At 37.8% G+C, this 22,273-nt stretch overlaps 1 protein-coding gene across 2 annotated transcripts in view; it reads right to left on the bottom strand.

The window, feature by feature from the left end:
* Window positions 1-13,913: 13,913 nt before the first annotated feature.
* Window positions 13,914-22,273, bottom strand: part of syndig1l (synapse differentiation inducing 1-like) — a 34,500-nt gene continuing 26,140 nt past the window's right edge. For both annotated transcript variants that reach the window (XM_057353740.1, XM_057353741.1), the window contains exon 4: window positions 13,914-18,792. In XM_057353740.1, the coding sequence (XP_057209723.1) occupies window positions 18,634-18,792 (159 nt within the window). In that variant the 3' untranslated portion in view covers window positions 13,914-18,633. The remainder of the gene's footprint in view (window positions 18,793-22,273) is intronic.

Genomic DNA, 22,273 nt, shown 5'->3' with positions numbered 1-22,273 from the left:
AACCAAAAAATGCATCCTGCCATTGACGCCAGTTCCTGGTTGTTCTTCAGGATCTAGCCTCTATCTTTGATAGACTGAATGTGACAAAAGTCACACATTCAAAAAAATCTTCTGTTGGTTTCTCAGCATGCTTCAATTGGCCTTTTCCCAGGGGACAATTTTGTCATCCTTTTCAGAGATGAGTTTACCTCACTTGGTATAGGATGCAGGAAGTGGCTGATTTGTGTTGTCTGAATGCTATTCAGAGCTTTGTATGCTCTGCATTGCTGACAGCAGCCCCGGTGGGACTGGTATATACCACCAGCACAGTTTTGAGATGGCAGTGGGTCTGGTGAGAATTTGACAGCCCTACAGTTAATCATAATTTATTGCCATGATAATTACATTTTAATGTTAGCCCAGCACTAATTGTCCCCTGAGGTTTGGCCAGAGGACCAACAGGGACTGAATAGAGAGAATCCAAGTACACACGTGGTTAGTCATATTTTAGAACATAAGGATTTGACATTATAAGCGTTTACTCCTTTGATCTCGAAAAGCATTGATGAGCGCTCTATTAAAAAGTGTTTCTCTGTGTCTCGGAGGCTCTGACCTCAATTTCCAGAAGACGCAATGATAAGCGGGTTAAAACGCAAACCTTCCCATATACGCTCAGCTCTGGATAAACCCAAACTAATGAAACCCACGGGATCATGTTCCCTGTAGATTTTATTGCAGAAAGTGTTCCTGAAGGTATTGTTTGTTAGACATTTCTGGTTGAACACCATATGCCTCATTCTGCAGACTGTAGGTTAAATTAAGGATATATCCACTCTTCCGGGCCCATATCAATAAATTGACTGAAATGACTCTCGCAGGTATATGTTTCCAGGGATTCCCTATTCCTTGTTGCTTTATTATGTGTCTTCACTCTGAAGCTTCCCTATTGTTCATAATAGAAACGGTAGTCTTAGATGAGTGAACCAGCAGCAGTTTAGAAGCACGTAAAATCTTAGTAAAAACCTTAGTGATTAGTTCTTAGTGCTCATTCTGTGAACAAATTGTAGTATTTGTAACACTTATCACACTGTTTGAATGTGGAAATATTAAAGCAAATCTTTGTTACCTCTAAAAGGTGTGTACACATTTGGAGGCTTCAGGGCCCTTACTGTGTCCTCTGTTTTTTTTGTAAGGCTTGTACGCAGTCATTTTAAAATGATCAAAAGAAAAAAAACGTTTTATGACTTGGTCTTTGCTCAGCAGTCCATCAATGTGATGACATTTGCCTCTCTACACCTAACCTATTGCAGTACACATTATGTTCTCTGTAATCATGTACTTCTATTTCATCTTGCATCTTTCATCTTGCATGCAGAATAGATTCAAAGACTTGAAGATTTTGTGAGCCTTGATACGCTTAACTCTAAACAGAAAGCAGGGCTCTGTGACAGCCTGTATATGTATAAAGCACTTATTTTGACACTATCTAGCTTGATTTACTGATGACAAATTATCATAAAATGTTTTACAGATGAAGACACTTGATGTTTGTTCTGGTAGCAAAGCCATTGAAGGGCTCTAGAGTGCGACCTAATTTCTCAATGGTGCGACTAAAAAAAATCTGAGGTCGCACTGGTGCGACCAGCCTTTCGAGGGAAAAAAAGTCTCTGCTAAAGTCTCCCTGTGGTTCAACAACAGACACATTAGGCCCATATCGTGGTCTAAACCAATCAGAGATAATGAAGGGCGGACCCCCCTCTGATTGGCCGTGGTCCAGATATTCCTGTACCTGTGTGTACGTTTGAAAATGCTGTTCTGTAGTTGGACAGAGAGGTGAGTAGCCTAGGCCCGTCAGATAAACCGAGTGGATGTAGCCACAAAGATAACGAAATGTGTTGCAAGTATTGTATGCATGTGAAGCTAATGCAGGAAACACGTGTTTAAACTTTAAGCACTGAACTATTGTATAAAGATCTCTAACAATACTGCAAAGCATACAAAACGTTATACATCACGCTAAATGCTATTTATTTGTAAGTCGCTATTGATAGAAGCCAAACGTGTATCAATGCAGCTTTCATGAAGAATAATCACTAAAAGCCTTCAGGTCTCGCGGGTTGTTTGATATATGCGCGCGCCCAGAGAGTCAGAGCACAAAATACTAAACGGAGTTCTCTTTCACTCCTTCTTACTCTGAGACGGACATATTAACACAAAATAACCTAAAAATTCCCATATTAACAAGAAACCTTGTAAAGGTATTCAGTTTGTTTCGTGACCAAACAGTTGGGAAACAAAACACGTGTTCCAGTATATTGCGCGAGCTCTTAAAGGGGCAGCAGCATAATAAAGATCTCTGTTTATAATGTTCATCAAACAACAACGGACGGGCCCAAAAACACTCACTGATATTAAAGGAATTGTGTTCTCTTATAGGAGTCGTTCACAACAAATAAAGGAAGAAAGTAGCTTTAAGAAAGATGTGCTTTAAATATGGTAAAGTGTTGAAAGAGAGTTTACATACAATAAAAATAATTCAATCATAAAAAATGATTTGTATTAATTTCTAATTGATTTATTAATGTATTAAACACATTATAATGAAGTTTTAGTGATTCTTTTTTCTTACCTCACCCCACGTCTCTGGTGCTATGAAATTAAGGGCTGGTGCCACCAGGGCCACCTCTCTCAAGTGTTAGTCTAGAGCCCTGCTTTCTTGTAGAATTGTGCTTCAAATAAAGAACTTTATGTTGACCAGATTGTTAGTTAATTATTTACAAGTCAATATTGCCTATATGGACAGCGATTTAAAAAAAAAGTGAATTTGTAAAACGATGTGTTAAATGCGATGCGGTCAAAAATTTGGGTGCACCTAACTTTTGTAACTTTTTAGGCGCACCAGTGCAACCAGTGCAAAAATTTAGTCTAGAGCCCTGCATTGGTGAGATCCAGTCTTTAGGGTTTTTGTTCTCTTGCTTCAAAGCATGTTTTAAGTGCAAATAATGTTTTCATAATTATTATAGGCGTAATTTGTGGATGGGACAGGTGGGACATGTCCCCACCACTTTTGGAAGAAATTAAGAAATGCTTGCCGAAGGTGTGCATTGTTTAGGGGCAGTTATATTTGCTGAAGACAGAGGGCCGCGACTCCAGAAACGCAGCCATAAAATGCGTGCATCATCCGTGCTTGCGGCGTTTGCATGTGCATCCAGTGTCCAAGCACAAAAACACGTAAACCAATGAACAAGTGAATTTTTAGTCATAGGAATAAACTGTTTTTAAGTGTAATGCACCACAACAACCAAGTGACCTTCCCCAAATGACAGTTGGGGAACTACATACTGTGAGAGCTGGAGTCAAAAAGCAGAGTAGCCAATGGACGACTGCCCACTATATATCATAAATATTATTTATTACAGAAACAATTTATTAAAGTATATTGTTTTTGTCGTCTTTGTCTCCACCACTTTTTTAAAACAAAGTTATGCCACAGATGATTACCCATTTTTTTCAAGGACATGATGAAATGGCTTTTTCTTTAGAAGGCTCCTTTATGGATGTGTGGAAGACCTGTGCTTGCTTTTGTGTTAGGTGGCCATGGTTCATCACTATAAAACTGAAGTTATTGCTTCAGACCTCTGTGCCTTCCCTGCTACCTTAACATCCTGCTAAAATAAACCACTGGGGCTATAAAAGCAGGAAACAGTTAAGGCACTTTACAGTGGCCGCATGCAGCGCCTGTAAATCTAGTGGCAGTCGTTATGTCTTTGAGCCTGCTGTGACTGCATCAAATGAGAGATTTATACTGTGATAATGACAACTTTGGTCTGGAATTTTTAAGTAGTTGATGGTAGCCCACATACATCCACTTTTGAATCTGACATCATACAAGAGACCTCATTCGTGAGACCCCCATATATGCTTGTTAGGAGGTAGCAATCATAACGTGTTTCAATGCCTGAAGGTATGTCTTAAATGTTTTGGTAGTTTTGCTTCTAATTCCGGAAGATTTTGCTGTTTTTTTTAAGCCTCCATTATGTTATTGCCTTTAATGTGAATATATTTTCTATGTGGTAAAAGCTAGATTAGAGTTTGTAACTTTGCGCTTGGGTGAATCACCAGATTTTGGGTAGTCGGAGTTAAAGGATGATGGGTATGCTGGGTACCAACTAGGGATGTAACGATTCACTCTGCTCACTCATTTTTTTTATATAAAATAAGTTTGAAATTAAATGAACAAGCCCTTTTATTATTTTTCAAATTTTCTTTGTAAAATAAAAATATATTTTATGTCAAATCACAAAACTAAATTGCAATTTTAAAATGAATTCCATATCAAATGGGATTTTTTTTTCATTTTTAAAGAAATATCAGCATATATCCACATTTTCTAAGTTTGCAGTAAATACAGCGGCCCCTGCTGATCTAAACCTGTATCGCAATTAATTTAACATCTCAAACGACTTGAATCGTCACATATTATAATCGATTTCAACTGGCTCACGATTAAAGGGCCGTTCACATTATAACGATAACTATAAAGATAACTGTAACTATAACTATATTTGCATCCATACCAGCGGACGATAACAATAACGTTATGTTTATTTTAAGCCTGCGTGCTGCAGTGTTCTGTCACTAAAATGAATGTAGATGACCTGCTGATGCTTTCGTTTTCATTCCTGAACGTCTTTTCTCCAAAATATGACAGCAAAGGCTGGATGCTCTGACTGAAGGCTGTGCACTCATGTCTAGGATGTAAAGCATATATTTTGCCAGCTTGCTGACTCATAAGCGTTACATATATAATATCCCGCCGTAAATGCACCGTTTTCCGACCACTACAGTCTTTAATTCTGACATAAAAGCCGCGTTGCGATCACCAATAGTCAAACATTATCTGCCAGAAACTGTCTGACAGTATGTTTTAGTGATCCCAACGATATCGTTCTCTGTATCTTTATCGTTATAGTTATAGTGTGAACCCCGCTATTCTCCTGAATTAAGAACTATTTTTAAAACGTTATTTTTCATATTTATTGTTATAGTTATCGTTATAATGTGAACGTCCCTAATGAACAAAGTGCGCATAATGATGTTCATTAAAGATAATCAAAATATTTTAGACTGCTGTATATTTCTTGCTTGGGTGTCATAAGCATATGTTTTTTGCACTGCAAAAACCACATTCACTCACCAACAGCTTCAATGGTGCAGTGAGTAAGACTCGTGATTTTTACACTATCGCGATGGCGGTTCGAATCCACCTTTCCCATGTCTACATATTCACATCACATATTAAATCATGCAGGCATTTATTTTCAACAAAATGAAGAAGCTAAAATAAAGGTGTTTAATAATAAAGTGTATGGTAAGGTTAGGGGTAGTAGTGAGGTCTTTAATGTCGACATATGCCAATAAATTGGCAATTATAATTTGTTTATAATATATTTTCATTTGGATGTCACAGATTTTGCACTGCTTCAACCTCGCCGCTACTTACGCAATAAACTGCACTGCGAAAAAGGTAAGACGTGTTTTATATTTAATCCTGTTTGCTGTTAATTTCAGTTAATGTTTGGCGTATATTTTAGACTCATACCCGATTAACGTTGTCGTTGGTGGTTTGGCTGTGGTTTGAAGCGATTGTCACACACAGTATAAATGACAGATGGTTTAGTATCATAGATATTTTGTTGGAGTCGCCCTTTTGCTGCAGAATTAGAGCTTTAAAAGGCACATTTTAAATGATATGAGAGGGTAAGGTGTGTTATCTGTAAGTCTCTGTGCATGTTCGTGCATTCTTTCAGTTTCGTGGATTCTTGTACACGTTTTGTTTAGATATGATGTGGTATAATTTATGGTTCCATTATTTGCCATACCCTGGGTTTTGGTGAAACGCCACCACTGCCTAGTACCCACACATTCAGGTATTTTTTGTCCTTTATAGCTTTAGCATGTTTGTAGCAAAATAGATGTAATATATATTATATTTAATTGATAATCTATGTGTATGCTTATTAATGTTGATTCTTTATTTCCTTATTCTCTACACCGGACGCGACCAGCACGACACGACAAAAGACATTAGAAATGCATTAGATTATAATTTAAAATTTTGTCCACACTGGATGCTAAGCGACAAACCGTGCCTGTCGTGTCCGGTGTAGACGCGGTGTTACTATTTGACCGGAGGACTCAAGAGAGAAAATTTCTTAAGGTGGTTTTAACAAAGTGGGGCAGTAATGGCGTAGTTTTGAAGGCTAAAACTCAGAAACAAGTTTTCCATTAGCACTTCATGTTCCCTCATCCTGAAGTGAATGGAATTTTGGTTTATATGCTTGAAAAAGGTCTGTGGTTAACACAAGCTCAGTATATTTTCCTGTTTTGTTCTACAACAGCATTTTTCAAATACTAGAGTTTGTGTTTAGATGCACTGTCATCTTATTTCCCATGCATCTGCACTGCACAACGTGTGAAATTATGTTCACGGTGTTTAGAATGTACATATTAAACTAGATGTTGCAAATATGACGTGCAGAGTAAGACCTATTTAGTTATTCATTTTCATTTTTTGACAAGAGAATCCAAACATGCTGAAAATATGACTGAATACGGGACAGCTTGGGGCCAGATGAGAGAATATAAAACAAAAACAACACGAGACAAAACAAAAGTAATTGAGGTTGCATAAATTAATGTAATTTCATCAAATATTTATTGAATTTATGATTATTTTTTAGAATTAATCTTCCCATAACAGAGCCTTTCAGAAGGCCGCTGTCAGCGCTGCGAGGGACGTTCACAGAGAAAATAACAAGGGAGGAGAACACAATGGCAGTTTCCATCAGTATCATGCCCTGATTAATTAGTTTGAAGTTATCCATGAAAGTAAGACAATGATAAGGCAAGGAACAAATTAAAGCCTATTACAGCTCTCTCCCTCACAGCATACAGATGTAAATTTGGGGAAAGCTTAAAGCATTTTTCTGCCTTGATTTGTTTACTGTTCATTTATTTCATGTCAGGCTAGTGGCATACAGCAAATCTTGGAGGCACCTCAAGGAAACCATAAGATGGAGACCTGCACGTAATTGGTGATGTCGCAGTTAAACATTTGTATCAGGGGATGAAACCTTATCAGCAAATACTTGACTGTGACATAAATGAGAGGGATGCAATTTTATACTTCTTTTCTGTCCGCTGTGCATCAGTAATCAATATTTGTGCATGACACATTGTGATTCTTGTGTGAATACATTCATGCGTCCTCTGTGTGGCATTAAACACTCTGTGTAAACATGTTATTTTTGCTGCTTTGAAGCTTCGCTTCTATGCTGAGCAGAATCGCTCTAGATAGGCAAATGTATTCATAATATAATTGGCTCATAGAGACTCCCCCCATAGGGCTGAGCTAACCCCCCCAGACAGCCCACCACCACCCCCACGGGTGCTGCAGCAATGTTCCTGTCAGCCAGTTTATCACATCCTTTTTTACAGACGCTGTCATCGCTTTCTTTTTTATCAGCTGTCTTCAAAACACCAGGGTCACGGCCTTTACAAATTCAACATAAACACAAACTCCATTTCTGAACGTTACAGTCGTTCCAAGCGTATAAACACAAGAGCATGAAACTCATCTCTTTGTCAGCCGCTGCATACCGCTCAGTCTTGCTTCTGCTGCAGCTCAATCAATAAGATTCACCTTTTGTCACGCTGTCACCTACTGACCTCACGTAAAGTGTTTCTCTATAAATACCCTGACAGCTGGCTGGTGCACTCTAATTAAGAATTGATCAGGCTGCGATTACCTCACAGGGTCTCCCACCTGAGCCATTTGGTTTTTCAATAGCTACATTCAGATCTGGTAGGGGTTGATGCGGATTAAAAGAAGCCACTGGAAAAAAATGTTTTGCTAGTAAGACCTCCAGGTCAACACTGCAATAAACATTATCATGCAAATAATAAGACTGCTGTCATTGCGTAGAGTCATAAAGCAATGGACCCGTCCTTCTTTTGTTACCGTAATTTGCCCATGTTTGAATTGAGCGTGTTCTTTCATAGGTTTTAACCAGTTTCCTTGTGTTCTTTGAAAGGGACGTGTCAGGTGAGATTGATTTGTTGCTCGTGGACATGGCATAAACCTGGTTTCTGTATATAGAGGTGTCGAGAAAGCTTTCAGAAAGCTCGCCCCACACCATTGGATTCGGCTGTCATGGCGGTAATTGACTGTCAATTGCAAACTCAAATACACCACAGAAGTCTGTGGGATCTGTTAGATCTTGTTACTCCAGTCACATTTGGTGGCAAAATGTCACAGTTCAATTTCTTTATATCTATTTCTCTCTCTATCCTGGAATTAACACACCTCGCTTCGTTTAGTCACCTCTCCAAAGGTTAATTACTTAGCTGGATTATGAGGAGGACATCTCACCACCTCCCTCAGTAAAGGAAAATGCGAGGTCCACTTACTTTTCCTGTTAGGACATATTACGTTTCACATCACTTACATTCATGCATTGTTTCACATTTGTAATGTATTTTTAGATACAGAAAAAAAACAAATTTGTAAAAAAGCCAAATGATCAATTCAAGGGGAAGGCTTACATAAAAAGTGTAGTATTTTCTTTAGGATTGTGGCTAGAGGGAACCTTGGCGTTGTTAGAAGCAACACTGAAGTAGAATGTTAGAAGTAGAAATAATGAAATGGAGGGATTGAAAGGGCCAAAGATAGATATATCATTACAAGAGCATGGCAAAGAAAGCAGAGAGAGGGAAAGCCTCATTAGAGGGTGTGGGAAACTGGCACACAGTTTTGTGTCTCTGGAAAGGACACAGGTGAGAGTGCTTCTTTTAATGACCAGCTTCTGTGATTTTGGGCTTGGAGAGAGCTAATAGGTTGAGAACTGCACCACGAAGTGAGCTCTTCCCACAAAGGGTTCATTTCATGTTTCATTTGTATTGCGGTGCAGTGATCATAATTTGCTTATTTTTTATTTAACATATGAAAATTATGAAAATGTTGATTTGCACATCTAACCCTTTTATACATGAACTTTGAAAACCTCAGTGAGAAATAGTTTCCTTTGCGTTTTTATTGCTTGTAGGGCATTTTTACTGCACCTTTTTGGACATTTCAGGAGGTGACAGTGTATGTATTGGATGATGCAGTAGCGTCCCTTGTATAGTGATTTATGTGCAACTATGCCATCAAAACTCATGCAAATGAGTCATATTTGATTGATTCTTCAGATAATTTCGCTTTTTTCACTTTAATTAAGGCAAGATTCTCACATCAGTATACCTGAACTTTACCCGAACAACTTTGGCTAGATCCATGGGTTCCTGAGTGTGCCATTTGGACAACAATACAAATACAAACAAGGGACATTTTGCATTCTGGTCTTCTTGTGTGCCACGGCATGTGGTGTAACTTTCTCTTTCTTCCATTTTTTCCTCTCCCCTTTTCATAAGATTTAAAGTCAATACAAAATCCTTATAGATATAGCAGCGCCACATTAAGGCTTTAGGAGATATGAATCTGGATCTTTCATGGCTGTCTCTCTCAGGAAATGTGCATAGTGGAGTGAAGAAAAGCATGGAGAGAAAAGGTGTGAGAACAAAAGCTTCTAGTGCCTCTGCTTCATTTTTTCCTTTTTCAGTGTAAACAATGAGACAAGGACAGCTTTTCACCACAGCTCAGTGAGAGATGAAAATGTGCTGTTTTCCCGCACTGTCCTCCATGCATTATTTCTGTTCCTGGTATAAACTAGGGGTGGGAATCGCAGGGTACCTCCCGATACGATTCGATACGCGATACAGGGCTCGCGATACCGATAATATCACAATGCTCCGATTCTGCGATAATCGATATATCGCTTGGCAATTCTATAACAATACATCATTCACGACATCTTTAAATGAAGGAAAAAAGGATCTATTAGATGAGCATTTTTAGTGTGTTGCGACTCTCTGTCTTTAGGTTTGTTTATTCTTCCTGCGGGTGAGAGAGAAAGCGCCGGACTGGAGCGAATCACGAAATTACAGACTAAAAGAAGGTCAAAAGAGTATTCCCAATTTGCAGAGCGTGAGTTAACCACGCCTACTTTTTTACATTCACTACGAAATCCAGGCTCTGGCGCATCTCTAATTTGTTGTTTGTCCGCCATTATGCTTGTATTTCTTCTCTGCTGTGAATGACAATTTCCGTTCATCTGACCATCCGTAATCTGGGAGCGTCACCACAAGAAATATGTGGGTACTGCCGTTCTGGTAAGCACAGTGTAGGTATGAATTTAGATCTTTTGTATTTGAAAAAAAATCGATACTTTGAGCCAGAGTATCGATAACGTCTCGCGGGCTGAAATGTCACGATAAATCGCCATATCGATTTTCCCCCCCACCACTAGTTTAAACGCTCCCTTTTTAATGAAATGCATGCTGTAGGTGGCTTCATTTATCACTGTGAATGTTATCATTATAAATTATCTAATCAAAAAGCTATTATGAGATCTTATGAATATGAAGTAATGTTCTAATTGATTATTATGGAACATTGTAATGAATGACATTACATGTCATGTGATAGTACAGGATGGGGGTCTCCAAAGTTTTGACCTCTCTTATCTCTGCTATATCAATATTTAAAGGGACGGTTTATCCCAGAAATTCAATTAGCCTATATTGTACTCACCCTTAAGCCGTCCCAGGAGTATATGACCTTCTTTTTTAAGCGGACCACAATTGCAGTTATATGGAATAATGTCCTGGCTCTTCCCAAACTGGTAATGGTGGTGAATAGCGGCCATGTTTTTGAAGCTCAAAAAAGCACATATATTTGTCATAAAAATAGTCCATTTGACTCCAGGGATTAACACAAGTCTTCTGAAGCAGAACGATGGGTTTTGTAAATATGTATATGAAAAAAAATATTAACTATAATTTATGGCTTCCGGCAATTGCAGCATGTGCGTTCACGAGAGAGTTGAGTTCTGGCTGAAGTCTGACCTCTGACCCAACGTATGACGTCTTTTATATAAAAATCCCCTGACATTTAAAAAAAAAACGTCTAGTTTTTTACTTTTAATTTGTGAGCGGCGTTTACTTTTGTTCTAACCTCTGTGCTTCCTCATTCGTCTATTCTTACCTGAGTTTCTGCTATGAATGCGGCTTGCAGCTTACGTCATACGTCGCTTTTACCCAGCATGATTCCAGCCATCATTCGAGTACTTTAAGTGCACTTCTTTTTGGAACTTTCAGTGTAAACACACTAACATTACCTAATGGCATAGACTAGTGCATAAGTACAGTAGCCTATGCGATTCGTTATGCACCTAAAATGTTTGAATGTTTTGAATTTGAAATAAACTTAACCTTATTATCAGTTATGATACAATTCTAAAAGTTTGTAACATCATGATTGTTTTGTTTTGTTAATGTCTCAGAACTGTTGAATGAAAAGAAAAATAATGGGAAAATACTTAGAGAAAGAAAAACTGCTCAAAACTTGGGTGGGCACTTTTGTGCTTTATATCTAAATGCACAGCTCTGAATTGAATCACATAATATTCAATTATAATAACAATATATATGAATAACACTAAATCCATCAACTGTCAACTGATTTTTCAACATTAATGATAAACTTCATTGGTTCTCTGTGCGTTTGGCAGGCGTTCTTAGCCAAAGCGACTTAAAGTTGAGCTACAGGAATCCTATTGAGTTATCCCTCAAAAAGATGGGCTATCTTGTTATTTCCATCTCTCATTTGCATAAGTTTAGCATTTCTTACTTTTTGATGGTGGCTTTGTGGGGACTCAAATGTCTTTGTTTTGGTATGTTACAATATTTTTTAAAGGATGCTCAAAATTTAATAAATGCAGCTGCTGGGCATTTTCTCTGGTTAGACTTATTACAAGACTATTTATAATAATGTCAGCTAAGTGGTCTTGTTTCCTTCAGGCGTAAAGGCTGAGTTCCAGAGGCTGAGTGCCCGAGGGGCCACTCTCATCATTAGAGCACTGTGGGAACTGACAACACTTAGGTCAGTCTCTAGGGTTGCACTGGAAGTCTACGAATGAACAACTAGTCATCCACAGCTGTCACTGGTGCACATCTCACTCCCGGAGGATTGACCCCGCTATGGGCCACTGGATTGGAACAGTAAATGGGTATGCAAATTTTCTTCACATTCCTATCGGACTTAAATGAACTCTGGGTGTTGTTTTACTCGACTGGTTAATGTTTCAGAAATGGAAATGGCATTCTGTCATTTCCATACTCCAGCTGATTATAATTTCATGAAGACTTGAAATTGAAAAACCTACTCTGGATGCCGTGTGTGCAAATGCATCGAAAAGATGCACCTCTTGCCTAAAGCGTAAAAATGAAGCTTGCGGTCCAACAGCAAAAGCTTAAAAGGGTTGGAAAAAAGTTGAAAAACAAATGTTGGTACAAAGAAATAAAGCAATCCCAATTTATGCACATAATCATAAGAGGTATTACACACACAACTATGCTTTGGGGAGAAATGTGCAGCTATTTGCATAGTTTCATATTGAGCAGATATGAACAGCGCAGCAGATTGACCTGAGTGGGAGTGGAAGTTTCGCTCTCCCGCACCCACACTCCTCATGTTTCAGATTTCCCCGTCACTTTTAGCAGCTCTGTAAAATTGCTGGGAGGAACCCTGAAGGTGTCTAAGAAAATGCTGTTCAGGAGGAGGATCTACTTCTGGACCCATCTACCTCTGCTCAATATTCTCCTGGCACAATTGGCTATTCACGTCACGCAGCCTCCTGTTGTAGTGAGCTGAAATGGAAAAAAGCAAATTGATACATAGATATGAACATAATTAGACAGATGTTAGACTGCATGATAATCTCTGCAAAAAAAGGCAAATAAATAAAAAAATGCACCATTTATCATACATGTAGATAAGTGTTTCAATCCAGCAAGTACACCATGAATTCTGGTTGTGTTCATTATTTAATGCTGGTAATTTTGAAAGTACTTTTCGAAAAAAGTAAAACATTGTACCTGTTGTAGTTTAAATGAACAAATAACATGATTACAGACTTCATTATCAGCATAGCAATTTGATTGAAAAGTTTACAATACATTTTTTTTCTTTGTATTTGATATACTTATTTGTTTGCAATTAAAGCTATTTTAATAATGAAATATAAATAGTGCTGAAGTGGTTTATATGTTATAACCTTTCATAGGTATTTTTTAATCAGAAACTTTTATTCTGGAAAATTAATGGATTTAGAACCACACATTTTTTAAATGTGGACTCCTAAATTTGTCTTTTGAACACCATTGTACTCTATGCTGCTTATGTATATATAACAAATATGAATAAAAAATAGTCGGTGTACAATTTGACAAATTGTACTGATTGAAATGAAATCCGAATGCATGCGAATAATTATTTATACTAAAGCTCTGTGTTGAATTAGAAAGTAATTCAATAAATGTAATGTATGTAAATGTATTGCAGGCTTTTTCTTACAAAACTGTTTTGCTCTAGCATCTTTGAAGGCTTTATAGAATAGTTCCTTTCTGGCTTATTGTTTTGATTATCCTTTGTAATCAAACACTGAAATGCCGCCTTGTATTTGGTCTAAAGACATTACGCCCTTGAGCTGTGTGATCTCATTTTATAATCAATTCATCCAGCTACGTTTTTAAATAGTTTAAAACAACAAAAACAGAAGATTTTCTCTTTTTGGATTACTGGAGGTAGTGTCCTTTAGTTTGTCCTTTAATTAAAGTAACTTGTATATGGACAAACGTATTGGGACGCTCCTTTCTAATGAACAGGTTTGACTGCTTTAGTCAAGTCTGTGAGTGCAGATCTTAATGCTACAGCATATAATGATTGTAACGAGGTTCAATAAACGGAAGAAAGGAGGCGGGAACCGGCGAACATTTAACACTAAACTTTAATCAAAATAAATAAACAATAAATCCAGCAGTAAAAAGTCCGGCAGCCCCTCACGGACGACTGCCGGCCACACGAACATAAACACATAAACAAAACTTAGCATTTGGTCCTCTCTCGTCTGCAGTCCCACCGATTCCTCCCTTTATGCTCCCAATCTCCTCCGTGGGCGATGCGGGACCGGCGCACACACAGCTGATTTCCATTATCACTCACGCCACCGGCCCCGCCCCACGGCTCCCGTCCCGCCTTCCTAGCCACAATGATATTCTACAGAATTGTGTGCTTCTAATTTTATAGCAACAGTTTGGACAGGGCTCTTTTCTATTCCAACATGACAATGCCCCTTTGCACAAAGCAAAGTTTAGTCAAGTGTGGAAGAACTTGACTGGTCTGCATGAAGCCATGTGAACCCACTTCAACACCTTTAGTGTTTGCCTCAAAGCCTGTAAATCATACCAATCACCCACACCCATCAATGACTTGGGGTTCAGTCATTTCACAACTGAAAATGTTTGTTCCGAGACTGTTTCAACAAAGTTGTTTAATGATATTGTATGGTGTAGTATTAATATTTGTTTTGATTGGAATTCCTGGAATAGATAAACATGGAGCCCAGTCTCATGAATTGCATATAAATAACACGCGCGTTGCATTATCGTGAAATACGTACGCCAAAGTTCGATTTTGCGTGCATAAATACGCCTATTTTTGCGTGCATATGATACGCCAATTTAGCGCACGTGCATATTAACCTGCAATTTGTCTTATTAACCTGTTTCCTAACTCAAACCCTAAACCTAATGTTAGCGTGCGTGCATATTATAACCTCTACCCAAACCCTAAACCTAACAGTATTATTTTAATTATTTCAGTGTTTCCTCTTCATGTACGTTTCAAAATGGCTGCTCTCCAGCGAGGTGCACGCAAACATTGGTGTATCATATGCACGCAAAATCAAACTTTGGTGTACGTATTTCATGATAATGCAACAGCGTGTTATTTATACGCAATTCATGAGACCGGGTTGAAACATGGGGCGTCCCAGGATTTTTGTCCATATAGTGTATGTTAGGTTAATAATACTCTTATCAACATTCTTTAATGCATTTTGTGTGAAAATAAGTTTAGTAAGTTTTGACATACTTCTGCATGTAGCATTTTTTCTAAGGGAACACTTAGCTATTGCATTAATACTGACAGACTCAAGGTCATTTTTTGTCTCAAATGCGTTTTATTTTCTACTGCTGTGTCTCGTCTTTCATTTGCAGTATTTACATTGTTGTCACTGTCTTACAAGCACATTCTGATCATGAGTGAGAAAACTCAAAGTATCACAACACCAAAAAACACTGACATTCTTTTATAAACACTTCACTCTCATTTTGTCTGAACTGTTGATGAGTGACGCCAAGACAACTCATTTTTGTGACAATAACAAAACACAAAGCAAACAGAAATGATTGCAACTCTCGAAACGAAAATGCACATTTACTCACTATTGTTACAGTGTAGGTCATTGCAAAGTGCAAGCCCTGGCTTAAAATGAATCTCGAAAAAGGACTAGTCACTATGGAAACGTAAAATGGAGAGAAAGAGCCAGTCTGATACACAATCAAGGGCAGGTAGACTGACATCGTTCATTTAGAATCAAATGATGCAAACACGAGGAAAAATGAAATCACTTGGGAGTCAATGACTAATCTAACTGTCTGACAATACTACTGTTACCATATTACTGATAAGAGATGTCAGTTGAGCTCTTACAGTTATCATTAAGTAAAGGCTACTTTCATTACAGCCTGTGTAGAGAGCTTTTGCATGTGTGGTCGGACTCCACCACAAGAGTACATTGTAACATTCATTTTATTTAGCAAAGAGAAAAACACATGTTAAATTTGCTTGGTCAAGTTTTAGTGCCTTTAATATAGCAGTGTTGTTTGTAAAAAGTGATTCTGTTTTGGTTATTTCCAGCTATGCTCTAGCGATCCGCTCCTGCAGAAAAAGCCATTATGGGAAGCTAATTGTGAACCGTAAATGTCAGGTATGACTAATGCATGACCTGTGCAGAGAGACTGCAAGTGTCCCAGGTTGGCTTTCAACGCTTCAGTGGTTGCAGTGGAATTGCATTTTCTAAGGACCACAACAAAACCAGCGGGTTTTGAGTGCATGAATTACAAGCTTTAAGAAAGCAGATGAGGTTTGTTTTGAGCCATCCAGGCGTTGGGCTGATGCATTCTAACTCTTGGACAGTTTTGTTATTGTGAACCGTGTAGTGCATTCTGTTACATATCTAGGGATTTTAAACAATATGGTCAGTTTTGATGAAATCAAATATAGACGGTTTCAAAGCAACAACATAAATAAACGTTACTGCGCATGTGCGTGTTCGTGGGCTTTAGTTAACTTCCGGTACACATTCACAAACAATAGAATGCCTGTAGATTATTTCTGATTACAAGCAAAAGAAACTGAGAAGAACCGTTACTTGGCTAAACTTGCCTTTCCAATATTTAGAATTTAGATACCAAGCTCAACTGCTAGATGTCCCATATGGTTTCTTTAAATGCGTCAAAACTACAGGACCCATTCAACAAATCGTTTATTTAATACAATTTTACACACTAAAATAATAATATAAATTAATATTAAAATAAATAAAATATAAATAGTTATAAGCCAGGCCGATAAACAAACACAGACCAGAAGTTAACTGCAGTCCAGGCGTGCGCGTCCAATGAAACGGTCTATTAGACTGTAGGATGGCGTTTTTACATAAAAACCTGCATATTTATTTCAGAGCAGTCAAAAGTTATAGTATGGCCATCTTTTATGTGATTTGTGTTTCCAGGTGCTTCATTTTGCAGTGATGCATAGTATATGGCATCAGAATAAGATATTTAAATATTAGGGCAAATTATTTCAGTGCAGAAATGAAAAACAAATTAGTTGTGATGTCACTACACTTGGTTTTGGCACTTGGCAATGATTTCAATGGCAGAGGACTGAAAATTTTACAATTAATTTTAAGAATTATTTCCAGGTTGAGGTGGGAAATATCTTAAATCTAAGGTGTCTTTAACGCAGCATAACTCTGTAAAGCACACCAGTAATTCCATGATGTCGGCCATAGACTCTTTGTACTTAATAGGTCTCATCAGCCAAATGTAATTTGTATAGAACAAGACTATTCAAGATTACCCTGTCACCTCTAAATGTCATGGGAGGATCTGAAGCAATAAGATTACTCTCAATTTAAATATGTTTTCATTTCTACCACCTGAGCCTCGTATCACTGGGATTCAAATCAAGCACCGTACGTTAGACCTTTCAGCCACCTGGGCACTCTCTGTTTTTTTGTTTTGAAGTTATTATGCGGATGACCACGCCAAATTCAAGCTCAATTGGTGCTGCAATAGATCTTTTCCGACCTTTTCACCACTACATTCCCCGTGTGTTCATTCTATCGCACCTTAGCCCACGACAAGCCCACAGGCATGCAATACATTATTAATCAATTCATTCTGAGCCGCTTTCTTGCAGGTTGCATTTTTGTTCAAACATTCATCCCTGAATTTGATCATCCATCTCAAGTTGTGCCAGCTCAGAGGATCTTTCGGATCATAAGACATGTAATGCATTTGGGAATTAGGAGGACACATCTCTCTACCATCCCTATATCAAATCATTCATATTCAGTTCAGACATCTGGGCGTAAATTCACACCAACACCAAGAGCATTTGAAATTCAAGCGAGGATCCGTATGGATATGAAAGCAAAGCTTCTTTTTCCTTGGTGTTACAATACTGTTCACAATTCTCTGCACCCTTGGATACTATCTGGCTTTTCTTTTACCATGTCTTGAACCTAGCAGCCTGTGTTCGGTCAAAACAGAGCTGTGGACTTTTAACAAAACAAAAGACCATGAATTTACAACACAAAACACTGAGCCCTAAAGTGGGAAAAGCATAGGTTGTGTATACTTGGAGCTGAATTTCACAGATGAATTTCAGTTCGTAGAGGATTGCATTGTCTTTAATAGCTAGTTCCAGTAGTTCAGCACTGTGGCCGTAAGCATTTCGATTTTCGTGCAAACACTACCTTTGCTTATAACAAGGCTGTATTATTTGTTCCAGATAGTCAGGAAAACATATCCATCACCTGCTTTATACTATCCTTTTTAATGGTGCTTCATGAATAGTATACCGCAGCTGTTTGTGTATTCAGCAACGCTGGTTTGTTTGAGCCACACACACTGACTGGTTTTAATGGAATTAGTCAATAACGAGAGAGGAACAGAGAACGTCTTGAGTGCTCTTTCAGGTGCAGAATAAAGCACAGTTAGAAAGGATGAGCAAATCCAAGGGTACTCGGTCTCTTGATCCTTTCTTGGTGTCCTTTGGAATAGCTTCCCTTTGAGCTTGGTTCGTTGGATTGGCTTGTTTGTCTCTAGTTTATATTCTTCAACCATACCATCTGTACACCTAAGCAACAAGTTGTATCCAACGGGACAGCTGCTGTGATGTGATGGAGATCTACGCTTACATTTAGGTGATGACAAGTCCCCAGTTCTTCATCTCTTTCTGCATCATCCCTTTCTCTAATTTGGGCGGTCAAGCAGTCCACAGTGAGGAATGAGACAGACATTTAGAAAAAGACGGGGATAGTGTATTATCATGAGTCCTGCTGTTCCCTCGTGGCCCTGCTATATGTGGCCTGGTTTGGACAGATATGCGATGAGGGCCACTACCACTCCAACGTACACCCCTGTCCCAATGGTGATAGAGAGAGCGGCCAGGAACAGGGCTCGTCTGGAGGCGATGCTAGCCAATGGGAAGTCTCCTTTAGTTACGGCTTTGCTAGTCTGTAACAAAGTAAGAGAGGAATGATGAGAGAATAAAGATTACAAGATGCATTGGCTTCATTGATGCATGTAGGTGTAATATTGGACATGTTATAAGTAGGGCTGTGCAATTAATTGTAATTAATCGTAATCTGCAATTTTGGCTTCCAACGATTACAAAAACAAAAATAATTGAGGTGAAATGATTATTGTGCAGCATTCCATTTTGCAAGGATCTACAGCGGTGCAGCTTTTTTACATTTAATTTTGTTTTTGAGTTGAATTCAAGTTAAAAAGACAAGTTATTTATTGTTTTATGTTGTTTCAAAACTCAGTGAGTAATCATGTTCAATAATTGTGAGCTCAGTATTGGTCAAAACAATCGTAATTATGATTTTCATCATAATTGAGCAGCCCTAGTTATAAGAAAATACATAGTAAACTTAGTTGTATGACAATGAGGGCATTTTGAATAAAAATCCATTTTGATCAAATGTTTTGAAGGAAAACTGTATGAGGAACAAATTCATAAAGACTACAGCAACCTAAAGGCTAAAATACACTACAAGACTTTTGCTCAGATTTTGCCAAGATTTTCAGTCTGGACTTGTTGCCGTGCCAGTCTGCAGATTTGATCAGTTAGTATGTTTCTATCTGAAACTTTCAAAAAGTCTGCAAGTGTATGATGTCTAGTTTAAAAAAATCTGTTCAGATTTTAAAAGTTTTGAAATGTATTACAGCCATAAGGGGAAAAGACTGGGAACAGCATTCATGTGTCCACTTTTCTGATTCACTGAGATTCACTGAAACAAAACGTTATTCTCAAGAGCGGTTGTAGTTTGTAGTTTATATATTTCGTTGTATCTTTAAAGATCTGTAGTTTTCCATAGGGAGCATTCTGTTTTCTTTTTTGTGATTATTGTCATTTGCTTTGTTCTGGTCTGTGATTGCTTTCAGTCCCTGCTGATTTCACCTCCTAAACCTTCTGAAAAAAATAGAAAACCACCTTTGAGGTTTCAGTCACGATCAAAGCAGCGGAAACCAGAGTGAAACGAGTAGCCAGCCTTGTACAGATTTTTTGTTTGTCAAAATCTACCTTCTCACATTGTTTCTTTTTTGTTATGAGTCAGTGTCAGGAGGGATTGTTAAAAGGCTAGAAGATCAGAAGGAAATATATTCAAAGCCCATGTTGCAATACTGTATGCAAATAGCTGTATGGTTGCTTTGTGGAGTTATAAACCTCCTAAAAAACCTAAAAAAACCCAGCTAAAAATCTTTTACCATTACCCCCTGAGGGCGTTAAAGAAAACATGTGTGACTTGAAATGGCTATGAACGGCTTTATCTAATGTTTAACTTTACACTTTCCATATAACCACTCCTGAGAGCTACTCCAAAATGGAACATCATGCCGCCTTAATTTCTTTAATACTAATGCCTTCGAAGACCCGTTTAATAGTTTAATCAATTCATTTCCCCAGTTCAAATGAATAATTAAGTCATAGTATGCTGCTCATATACCAAGAACACGACTCAAGGGCTATGTGCATTTAATAGGGTGAATTTCTTATAAGCCGCTTCCTTAGAATTTAACAGATATAATATAAAACATTTTGATTTCAGCATGTCCTTATGTGTAAACATGGTTGAATTAGTTGGGTTTTTTCTGTTTTCTACCATATTAAAGTTTAAATGTTTTTATTGATCCATTTGATTTCAAGTCAGAATTGAAGTGAGTTATAATATATATATATAAATATATAAAAAATATATTTAAAAAAATATAGTGGCAACATTAATTTCTTTTACTTTAATACAAATATTTTATTTAAAAAAATCTTATTGAAATCGATGATTTGCACCAAATAATGAAAAAAATCCCCCAATAAGAGACCAGAATAGATAGGAACTGCTATAATACTTTTTTTAAAAACACCCCAGGGTGAGACCTCAAGAATCTGGCTGATGAAATGCCAACAATACATGTTTGTCAGAGGGGTGGCTATTTTTCAAGAGTAACATAGGTCGTTTCTCAATATGCGTTCTTCATCGGTCTTGTGTTCTCGCTCTACATCATCAATAACCGTCAAAGTCCGGTTCCAAATCTCAAGAATACAAGAATAGAGAACGTATGAAAGTACCCAGATGTGTTCTAGATATCAAGGATGCATCGTATGCAGCCTTGGGCGGCTACGGAATCCAAGTTCATTCTTCCGAGGCTGCCTCACAAGACCGGTCTCCAAAAGAACACAAGTCTGTTCTTTGCATTCTTGGAATTGAGAAACGGCCATAGTTTTGATTTCTTAATTTTATGTAACAACAAAATTCCCATAGTGACATTTGTGTTCCTCCATAATTTTGATTGAGTTTATTATTTTAAGGTGTGGAAGAATATGGTTATAGGTTAGTAGACCTAAACTTTTAAAATGGTACTATATGCTTGTCATGAAGATGGGAGTTGCCCACCTGACCCTTTAGTCCAGGAAAAATGCTATTGATTTTTTTACTCCCACGCTTACTGACAGTCAATAATGGGTTGTTTGGATACACCAGTTATGGTATACTAGATGAACTGCCATGTTAAACATGCTTCAGCACATTTAACATTAACTGACATACATATGAGCAGGGGTGGCACTAGGGGTGGGCTAAGGGGGCTGAAGTTTTCAGTAAAGCCCCGATTGTTTTATTACCATGCCGTGTACGAATCACTTAGGGGACGTTTACATTTTGCGTCTTTTGCGCATCTACCTAGGGGCAAATGTGTGTGGGTCCTTCTTCGTAAAATAATCTTGAGTGAAAAAACAATGCCACTCTCCCAGCAGCCTGCGCAGTGCGTAAGACGTGTGAAAAGTAGAATTGACGTTATATATGAGTGCAAGATCGAATTCACCTTTCGCCGAACTACATTCACATCACATATCAGATCATACAGGCATTTATTTTCAACAAAATGAAGAAAATATTTGAAAGTAGAGAGGTCTTTATTGTCCTAATTAGTTGTCCTCTATTTAATCATTTTAATACATAAAATCATTTACACTCTTATTATTATTGTATAATGTACAACATTAATTGTTTACCTTGTTGTGTCGAAATGGAATTAAGTTTAATTTACAGTATATGAGCTCATCAATATCAATGTAATTGAGATGGACAAACAAATGAAAGAAGGCGGGATTTGCTATGGACAGAAGCCGAGGTTAAGGTCCGCTTTAACTGTAAAAGAGCCAGCACGATGTAAGTAGCTAAATTTTGAATGTTTGATAACTGTTTTATCATAGAAATGTTAGGGCCATTCACATGTTGCATGTAAAAACACGCGCAATACGCTGGCTGTGTTGCTTTTTTCCTCTTTCTTTTTTTGTTTGTTTAAGTTATATTTTAGGGGCTTTTTGCCTTTATTTGATAGGACAGTGGAGAAAAGACAGGAAAGCTATGGTTAGAGACAGGGGAGTGGGACCGGCAAAAGATGCTTGTGACGGGATACGAACTCAGATCAG

The sequence above is a fragment of the Triplophysa rosa genome, linkage group LG15, assembly GCF_024868665.1.
Source record: "Triplophysa rosa linkage group LG15, Trosa_1v2, whole genome shotgun sequence".
In the NCBI taxonomy this organism is placed as follows: domain Eukaryota; kingdom Metazoa; phylum Chordata; class Actinopteri; order Cypriniformes; family Nemacheilidae; genus Triplophysa; species Triplophysa rosa.
This window is presented reverse-complemented; position numbering and strand designations above follow the sequence as displayed.